The sequence below is a fragment of the Athene cunicularia genome (assembly GCF_003259725.1).
Source record: "Athene cunicularia isolate RWA chromosome 1 unlocalized genomic scaffold, athCun1 chr1_part2, whole genome shotgun sequence".
Lineage (NCBI taxonomy): Eukaryota > Metazoa > Chordata > Aves > Strigiformes > Strigidae > Athene > Athene cunicularia.
The window spans coordinates 761,902-771,466 of record NW_020799092.1 but is presented as its reverse complement, the minus strand read 5'-3'; the positions used below and the strand labels follow the sequence as shown (position 1 = coordinate 771,466).

General features: G+C 51.0%; 1 protein-coding gene across 3 annotated transcripts; it reads left to right on the top strand.

Annotated features, from left to right (window-relative positions):
* Nucleotides 1–219: 219 nt before the first annotated feature.
* TXN2 (thioredoxin 2) lies at nt 220–8,343 on the top strand. 3 transcript variants are annotated; one of them, XM_026868317.1, is made up of 4 exons: nt 220–289; nt 830–1,047; nt 2,633–2,756; nt 7,615–8,343. In XM_026868317.1, the coding sequence occupies exons 2-4, from the start codon at nt 830–832 to the stop codon at nt 7,729–7,731; spliced, it is 459 nt and encodes a 152-aa protein (XP_026724118.1). In that variant the 5' UTR covers nt 220–289; the 3' UTR covers nt 7,732–8,343. The 3 variants fall into 3 exon arrangements, with proteins under 3 accessions (XP_026724118.1, XP_026724120.1, XP_026724121.1); XM_026868319.1 differs by lacking the exon at nt 220–289 and adding an exon at nt 451–598; XM_026868320.1 differs by lacking the exon at nt 220–289 and adding an exon at nt 654–676.
* The last annotated feature ends 1,222 nt before the right edge of the window (nt 8,344–9,565 follow it).

Below are 9,565 nucleotides of genomic sequence, written 5' to 3'. Positions count from 1 at the left end.
CGCGGCACGTGCGGAGGACGGGGCACGCCCCTGGCCGCGCTCGCGGCGCCACAAATCAGCACCCAGGGCTCGCCCCACGTGATGCGGCCCGCCGGCCCTTACGGGACTTGGAGGACGGCCGGGCTGTCCAGTCAGAGATCGGCGTTGCTTGGGGTGGTGGCCAATCGGCTGGGAGGGTGGCTGTTCCGTGGTTCGCAGTCTTCCTGCGGCAAAGGCCAATCAGCGCGTGGGTGGGCGGGGCACGGAGCGGAAGTGTGGTTGCCCGTGGGTCACCTCCGGGCCCGGGAAGGTGCGGGGTGGGGGCTGCGGCTGGCGGGCACGGGGAGGGTCCCTCTGCCTGGGGTGTCCTGCTCCCTGGGGCTGGAGGAGCAGGGGGGCCCCTGTGGCTGGGGGGCCCTGTCCCACTGATGGGAGCCGTGCCCCGTGGTATCAGGGGAATGGGGACCGCCTCACTGGGGCGCCTTGCCCTACGTGTGGGAAAGGACAGTTCGGGGGTGGAGGGCTCTGCTCTGTAGGACCCGGGGAAACGGGGACTCTGTGCCTGGGGCAGGGAGCCTCGCTCCGTTGAAATGGCGAGGAAGCTGGGGCTCCATGGCAGGTGGGGTCCCACGGCTGTAGGGATGGAGCTGCAGTGTGGCTGGAGTTTGCGCGGTGGCAAGGGCTGGGTGTAGGGACAGCAAGTGCCTCTGTGCAGGCCACTGTATGTTGCTATCTAGGGCACCTCCTGGCTTGGGGGCTGCCCTGCAGAGGGGACTCGGCATAGGTCGGTGCTGCAGTGGGACTGGCTATGGGGTGCACCCACTCCACATACCTCTTCCTTTCCCCACAGATGGCCCAGAGGCTGGTGCTCCAGCGACTGCTGTCCCTCACCCCCAGGACACTACCCCCGCAGAGCTCTCTGGCACCGTGTGTGCCCCCGGCACCTCACAGTAGGGCCTTCAGCACCTCAGCAGCTTGCAGGAGCACCTTCAACGTGCAAGATGGCAACGACTTCCAGGACCGGGTGGTGAACAACCCCAAACCTGTTGTGGTGGACTTTCACGCACAGTAAGTTCCCCCCCCTGCCATGGCTCTTGTGGTCCTTTCTGCTGTTACGCATGCAAGTGTGTCCCTGCTGCTTTCATGACACTGTGGCACACTGGAGATGTGACAATGCCCAAGGGTTTCCCAAGCTGTGGAGCTGCTGACTGCCCTGCTGGGCATCTGGTGTTAAAAGGTGCTTCTGCCCCTACAATGCAATCCACAGAGGTTTCGCTTGTCAGGTTGCTCCACTGTAGGTGTAGCTACACCCTGCAGGAACACAGAACACAAGTGCCAGGAAGGTATTCCCCAGGGCTATGTAGCTGCACCTCCCAAGTGCACAGGTGTCATCCTGGCGGTGGCATTGCATCATCCTGTGAAAGACACCTCAAGAAAAAGCTCTGATATCTCCTATTTTTAGCTTTGTGGGTTAAATGGCCTCTTAGAAACTCTAAATTATGTTAACGGCTTTGGAAGAACACTGCACTTGGTATACCCTTGCATAGTTGTGTTGTGTCTTTCCGGTTTTCTTACCCCGAGTACTCTTGAGGCTAGGCTCTTAACAGAAACTGCCTTTATGTATTAATAACAGCCACATGATAACAGCAGCATTTGTCAGTGATAAAAACATTGTCATCCTCTTGACAGTAAAAATATTCCTAGATGTTGTGTGCTAGATTAACAATACTGATCATCTTTGTTTTCTCATGTATTTTCATAGTCCTGCAGTGTTGTCATGTGAGCCTGTTGTGGCTGATTTTGGGCAGACAGAGTATGAAACAGCCCAAAAGGTTCTGCTCTAAATAGACCAAACTGACAAACCAAAATGAACACTAATTGGCACCATGCAGGGAGGAGAGAACAACTAACTGAAAGCCTCAAACCTAATACGGAGACTGAGGAGGAACAAAGTTTACCAAAGCTTCAGTTTTAAAAGAAAAGGGCACATGGAGCTTTAACTCATGTTTTCCTTGAATGGAGTAAGTTCATATCATCCTAATGTTAGGGGATGCAGGGGGTGCGTTCAGGGCGTCAGAGTCTGCAGTTGCAGCACCTGGGTTTGGAATGGGTGGTCTCTCTTTGAACAAATGCAATGCCTCTATGAGTTTTGCAGTAGAAGGGAAATTTCTGTAAACCCTGCAATGAGTGTGGAGGGAAAGACTGATCTGATGGTTAGCATAAACCAATCTGAGTGACTCCCATACCCAGCAGCAACACTCTCTCTAGGGCAGCTCTGTGGTCAGCAGGGTCACAGCTCTGTTGGTACACACCAGCAGGGACACAAAGCAAGGTAGGGACGAACAGCCAAGAGGGGAAAGAAGGACCACCAAGGCTGGCAGAGCAGATCACGGTATGATCAAAATGACATCAAAAGCACCACGAAAGCTGAATGGTGACTACTTCTTCTACTTGACACCCCCCACCACACAGATATGCATGCACACACAGAACCCTTTGACAGTGAGAGAAGTGTTTTCCTAAACAGTGATTCGGGAATGGTGTTTCCAGGCTGGCTCTCAAATGGAATGGCAGTGGTGGTAAAGGCACTGGTGTACCAGGAAACCTGCTGCTGTGCTTGCCTCCTCTAATGTCCCCTTTCTTTCTCCATCAGGTGGTGTGGCCCCTGCAAGATCCTGGGCCCCAGGTTAGAGAAGATGGTAGCCAGGCATGATGGGAAGGTGCTAATGGCCAAAGTGGACATTGACGATCACACAGACCTTGCTATTGAGTACGAGGTAGGAGTTGGAAGAGTGCAGACTTTCTTCTGCTGGTGGGCCAAGGAAGGTCCCTTTTTGGGGAAAGGTGTGCCTGCACAGCAGTGGCATTGTTGGGGAGAAGCCCAGTGCCTACAGGTTCCTGATCCCTCAGGTCACTCATTAGTAGGTGGATTTCACTGCTTAGCTCTCCTCCAGGTCTACTGCTTGTGCTCACCATCCCCACCTCTAATTCTGCAGAAAGGTGTCCTCTAAGCTTTGCAGGCATCTGTCAATGTAAGTACTTGCCTGGCCTTGAGGCAGAATTTTCCTGCATGCTTGGGCTGCTCAGGTGCAGGGTGGGAATGTGAGGTAACAAGACTTGATCTCCTCTGCTCTTGAACGTGGTTCTTTGTGCAGACAGCCCACCCGCTCTTTCCCTTCCTTGTTCAAGATTATTTGCTGGGTGATAATGTCCTGTCCTTAAGCCACAGCACAAGGGGACACCATGGGTTTTGTTTGGACAGGTAGAATACAGGTCAGAGAACACATGTAAGCAACAGGAGCATGCATCCTGCTCGTGACAAGCAAGGACCTTGGTGCTTAAACTAGTGTTTTACACAACCGTCGGGTGTGTTCCCTGTGCTGCCTTGCTCCCAGGAAGGAGCAGAGTGACTGGAGAAGGCCATGTCTTTGGTTTACATGACTGATTTATTTATTTTTACCCTCTGTCAATGATTAGGTAATTTAAGAAACTTAAAAACTCCTCTGGTGACTGTGCTCACATCCATTGTCTCTCCTTGTAAACAGCCACTTAGTCTACAGAGCCAGGGCATCATCCTACTGCTGTGTTTTACAGGAAAGAAGATGGTTAATTTTCACTTGCCTGTCACACAGGTGGATCTGCTCCCTCTCTGCAGGTGAAATCCTGCTTCCAGGGTGGAGGCTAGCACAGGAAGCTCCTCAGGTTGTCCAGCAAAGTGTGAACCATTTCCTGAGTAAGCTGGCAGTTTGAGCCTGGAGGAGATGCTCTGTGTGGTTCCCACACCCTGCTGAGCTGGAAGGGGAAGGAAGTAGAAACAGCTTGTTCCCTCCCACTCTTTCCCAAGGAGACCTTTCTGCCTGTGCTGTGGTGGCATGTCTACCCAGCTGGTGCCCACAAACCCGACTTGCAGCTTCCACAAGCTGAGTATGAGAGCCTCTGGTGCTCTCCTCTGTGGTGGTTTGCTGGCAGATACACCCCAGGCCAAGGAAGATGGCTGCTGGCCCTGGAGCGAGGCTTTGTTGCAAGCCCGAAGGCTGTGTAACTTGAGGGTGCCAGTGAGAAGAAGTTGAAGAAGGTGAGGTTGTTCCAGTGGTGGTCAGAAAGCACATAAATACTAATAGATGCAGGCAAGCTCTGGTAGCAACCACCCTAAGGAGAAAAGGAGAAGAGAACAGAGATTATTATCTTAATTCTTGTGTTGTTCCAAACCTTCCAGTAGATTGAATTGGCTGGCATTACACGGATATAGTCTCAGATGGCTGGAAAATGGCAGAGTGTGTGCATGTGAAGAAAGGTCTTTTTAGAGGTTGAAAGTTCCCAAGTTGTGCAGGTTGATGACACGCTGCATGTGCTCTCCCACTGGTGAGTGAGCAGCTGCACAGCCTGCCGTGTACATACATTTGTCTGCAAGGTCTGCTTGTCTTTCAACCCTGGTGACATAGGTGCAGGCAGGATTGCAGCTGCAGGCAAGGGCCAGTTTCCAGCAATTCATTCTGTAGCCTTATATACAAACATGATGAAGTTTTTGTTTTGCAGGAGAGCCTGGGGATCATTGCTGCATTATCTGCTCTTGGAGTGATGCATATATCTGGTCTTGACCATTATCCCCATGGCTAAAAGCCCATCCCTAGGCAGTGTCTGTGATTAGGATAGCTGCAAATGAGTAGAGGTAAAGGAATAATTTTTGTTTTGATCTTCATAGTTCAGGGCATTCTTTTCAGAGTGGAGTTTGGCTCATGTGCTGAGCACGTGCTGGGTTTTGCTTCATCATCTGGGAAGTTGCCACTTAAGGAGATGTGAGCATAAGGGCTGGTGGGAGAACACCAAGTTGATATCAAAGATGGACCAGAGGTAGTGTTTGGGAGGGATCAGGAAAGATTTATTTGTTTAAAGCCATTCTGTTGGGGATCAGATGTCTGCAGGCTGAGAAGGTTTTTCTTTTGGGTGTTTTCAGTGTCCATGCTATCGCTACAACTCCTTCACTAGCTGCCAGGAAGTCTCCTTCCATCCATGTTTATTCCCCTGCCCATGCATGCAGCCACCAGCTTGCTGCCCAGTTGCACAACATCCTCATCAGCAGCCTCCTTGGCATAGGGTGGTGAGGCAGGGCGAGGGGAGAGACCCCCTGGAAGAGCTGAGGAATGCCAGCACATTGCTTCACACACACTGCTGTCTGCCTTTGGCTCCCAGCTGTCCAAGCTTAGCATGGAGTGGGGACATGTTTCTTGTGACTAGAAACATCCCCAGCACCCTTCCCTGTCCTGTTATGTCCAGCACAGAAGTTCTTTGGGGGTTCCTCCTTTTATCTAATACCTTTTATCTCTGGTTCTGGCATTTCTCTGCTGCTCCAGCCTGCTCCTGACTTGTCACCCCAAGAGCCGAAAGGGAGAAGGAATATTTCTGTTTAAGATGCTGTCTCTTCAAATTCTTTAGATTCATCTCTTGCCTTGACCCGTTGCCCATGCATGTGGCCACTAGGAAAGGGCAGCCCCTTCTCTGTCTGCTGCAGGTGGGCAGCTTGGGAGAGCTGCTGAATACAGGGATGGTTGTTCATCAGCAGACTTTGGTCCTGTGTTATGCCTTATTCTGAAGCCTGGCTGAAATCCTTCCCCCTGCTCCATTGTGGCATATGAGCTTGTATAAAAGCCTCGGTTTCAAATGGGAGAGAGTTCCCTCAGAACGGGTGCTGCCAAGAATAGCCTGGATGGCTGTGTTTGTTTATCTGTATGGTCAGTGCTGATTGAAAGCAGCCTGATTTTTTTTCTCTAGAAATTCTCTTAAGGGAAGAGGAGGAGGGTTTAAGTTCAGTGCAGATGGGACCCAAAAAAAGAAAGAAAAAAAAAAAAAGCTCCAACTTTGTGTTGTAGAAATTCCCATGACATTTGCTTCTCAAGCAGCAAAATAAAGTACATGCTCTTAACAGGCTAACCTTGCTGCATCTAGCAGGAAGGAAGCTGTCAAAACCATATTTTCTGGGCAGAGGCAAGTTGTTCAGTGCCCTTGGTTCTCACCCAGCTCTGCAGCAGCAGCCCCAGACCTGCCACCTCTTCTTGGGGTTTGTTCACCAGCACGAAAAGGGGAAGAGACAGAGGCGTTGTGAAGCTCATGGGTGCTCTGGTCAGCATGCATAGCCCTGTAACTCAGTGGTAGCTGCTTCTCTGTAGTGCTTTGAAGAGCTGCCTGTTCCTGACCCAGGCTGCAATGGCCTGATGCTGCTGCTGGTCGGGCATGCTGGTTTTTTGGATGAAGCTGGGGCAACTCTGTTCGTTATTAACCCATTTTGCAAACCAGAGGGAGGCTCAGAGGAGCTTTCCCCTTCTCGGGGAGGAAGAGACCTGTGCAGTGCTGGTACTGTCTTTTTTCACCCCTAAGATCACAAGGGAGCATGTTGGTAGCACCACTGCCAGTGCTGGGGCCTGAGCCCTCCGGATCTGCTACCGTCAGTCACTAGGAGGAGCCAAAGATCGCGCGTTGCAGCAGACCCAGCGCTCCCATCCCTTCAGATGAGGACAGGCTGCGAGGAGCCACGCTAGACTGGCTGGCTGGGATCTGCTGGGAAGGGAAGCACAAAATGTCCCTTTCATCTCAGTCTCCCGATGGGAGAAAAGCCATCCCTCTGGCAGGTTTCCTGAGGAAGGATTTGCAGATCCTTTCAGGCAGCAGGGCTGGCAGCGCATGTGGGAAGGCCCTATGGGCTGGCAGGGAGGCAGCAGGCCAGATAAGGACAAGACGTGTTTAGCGGGGGAAGCTTTGCACACATAAGGGCACCAAAACTGTGGGGTCAGAAACACCACCATATCTCTTCTCTGCCACAGCTCTCTGAGCTCTGGTTGCTCCTTCTCTCAATCATGTCCCCAGGGTCTCTTCTGTCACTGGTCAGCTGGCAAATCCCTGAGGATCATTGTCATTTCCACTGCTGTTCTCTTGGATAATTACCAGAAATCTTTGTTCTAGGATAAAAAAGCAGCACCCAGAGCAGTGGAGCGGTCTGCTGGCCCTGCTGGCTCTGGTCAGCGGGACTTTTTCACTTCTTACCTAATCATCAGGGATCCGCAGCGGACAGCACTGGTGTGTGATCAGCTAAACCACTGAAAACAGGAGCAGAAAAGGAACGAGATTGTCATTACTGTGGTAGGATGGAGTGATGAGGCAGAGAACCCTCTTGCAGCTCCAGTCCTGTCTGGAGAAGAACACAGGTCCAGTCATGCCACTGTGGCCATAAAATGTCCAAAGGCCATCGTGTCTGAGAGGTGTCCTGGCAAAAGACTGGGTTTGTTTGCTTATGATAAGACAGAAGGAAAGGAGAAGAGGAATTTGTACTGGAGAAGGGGGGAGAAGATTTGCCTCGTTTTTATATTATCTTTAGTTTTGTCTTTAAAATTTTGGCTCTTACTTAAACTCGAAAAGCTGCTCAGCTTTGACATAAGCAGTGTGATGTCAGTCAGTGCAGAGATGAGGCCAAGGGAGCATGGAGCTCAGCTGGCCTGTGTTTTGTGAGCAGACATGTTACCCTTGAGCAGTGTATGCACTGTTACCTCTGCAGTCACTTCTGTGGAGCTCAATTTGAGGCCCGGGTGCAGCTGGGTTCCCCACAGCCTCTCCTCACGTGTGTCTCCCTGTTTCTCTTGCACCCAGGTGTCAGCAGTGCCAACTGTGCTGGCTATGAAGAACGGAGATGTTGTGGATAAGTTTGTGGGCATAAAGGATGAGGATCAGCTGGAGGCATTCCTCAAGAAACTTATTGGAGCCTGAAGTAAAAAGGTGGCAGTACCTCTGCCTCTGGACACATCCACGTTGTGCATTCCTTGCCTGGGAGAGCTGAGGCACCTTCTACAACCTAGGATTTTCTTTCTGGTTTGGGATTTTTAGGAGATGGACAGTGTTGTAACCCTTCCCTCCCACTCCCACTTCTCTTGAGCAGCAGTAGTTGTAAAGGGCATTGAGGAGCAGGGCTGCTTTATTTTCAAAAGGGGGAATGCAGCTGGATTACACCAGCCTGTGTTTATCAGCAGAGAGATGATGTGCAGAGCTGCTGCTGCTGAGTTTAGAGGAGTGTTTTTGCCTAGCATCTGATAGCCCAGAGCAGAGGGCAGCTGCTTCCTGCAAGATGTGGGTACATACCTGCCCTGGGTGGGTTTGTTTAAAGCTGAGTATGCCTCTGCCTTGTCTGTTAAACCTGTCTTTGTTCCTCTGTCCTTGTGTTGCTGGACAAGTACAACTCCTCCACAAATCCCTGGGCTCCCATCATAATTTTATGAGATAAAATAGAAGTATTTTATGGATCTCCTTTTGTAGTCCTGTAGTAAAGAGAACTTTATTGGTCACTACTGTCTAGCTGGAGAATAAAACTTGGTTCTCAGAAAACACAGGAAAGTCCCTTGTCTGTCCAGGGAGGTGGGAGGAAGCACCAGCAGCACAATGGCTGGTTTCTAACAGTGGGTTGGGAGAGCACGTCATGGCTTGATCCCTGCTGAAAGGTAATGTGCTGAAAAACAAAGCAAGTGGATTACTTTCACAGGTTTCAGTGCTGCTGGATCCAGGATGCTGGACTTGTATCCTGTGTGCAGAGGAACAGTGGGTTGTTGCACACAAGGAACCTGAGCTGTGCTTGCTCCTCCCATGGCTTTCTTGCTCCTTTCCTGCCTGAGAGTCTCCCTCTCCCTTGTGTGAATGATTAAATCTGCTCACGCAGGTGAGCCCTGCCAGAAGGCAGTCTTTTGACTTTAATTGCACTGACCTTTAGACTAAGTGAGGCAGTTGTATGCTTGTATCATGAGCAGCCTTCAGCCCTTCCCATCTCTTCCTCCTCCTCCCATTATACACTCTTTCCAGTCAACCTGGCTTCTGAGTGCTCCCAGCCTCCTCCTGCACTCGTAGGCATAGCACCAGGGCTGATGCCTGCTGTAATGCTTAGTCCCAGTTTGTTTATCTAAGCTGCATGAGAACATTATAAGTGCTTAATAACCATGTACAAGCTGCTTTTTTTTTTTTTTATCTTCCAAGCTTCTGTTTCCTTCAGTCACTCTTTACTCTGCTTTGGCTCTGCTCTGGCTCTGCTCCATTTCACCTCCCTGGCATAGGCTGTTATGAGCAGCGAGGCAGTTTTTTTTCTGCACCTTTGCAATAACAATTTTATGGCCTTTGAAGGAGCAGGGGAGTGGTGATCTAAGTCCTGTGTGTCCTGCTGCAACTGCAGTGCTGCAGGCATCACTGTTCCCACCTGCTTCCATCATCCCTGGGGCCTGGGCAGCAGCACAAGGTGGTGCTGAACCCCCCAAGATGGGTACCTCCCCATCTGGGCTGGGCTGATCTCACCCCCAGCATGCTGCTAGAGGTGATGATGCTTGTTTAAAGAACTGTTGGTCAGTCACAGTCAGTAAAAAACGTCATTTTTTATCTATTTGGGAGACCACGGAAGCTATACTGGCCATGTCCTGCTCATGTTTCAGGCCAGGCAATTTGCCCTGCAGTTTCAGTGTTCCTGCTCCGTAAACACTTCTAGTAAAGGCTGTCTCCATTTTCCTGCATGAGCAGGAAAAGTAGGGGAACAGCGTCATGTACTCGATAATGTCAACTTTCATGCTTC

Coding starts and splice junctions, on each gene's coding strand:
- TXN2 (XM_026868317.1), top strand. CDS start 830: ATGGCCCAGAGGCTGGTGCTCCAGCGACTGCTGTCCCTCACCCCCAGG. Junction 1,048..2,632: donor GTGGTGGACTTTCACGCACA/GTAAGTTCCCCC, acceptor TTTCTCCATCAG/GTGGTGTGGCCCCTGCAAGA. Junction 2,757..7,614: donor ACCTTGCTATTGAGTACGAG/GTAGGAGTTGGA, acceptor TCTTGCACCCAG/GTGTCAGCAGTGCCAACTGT.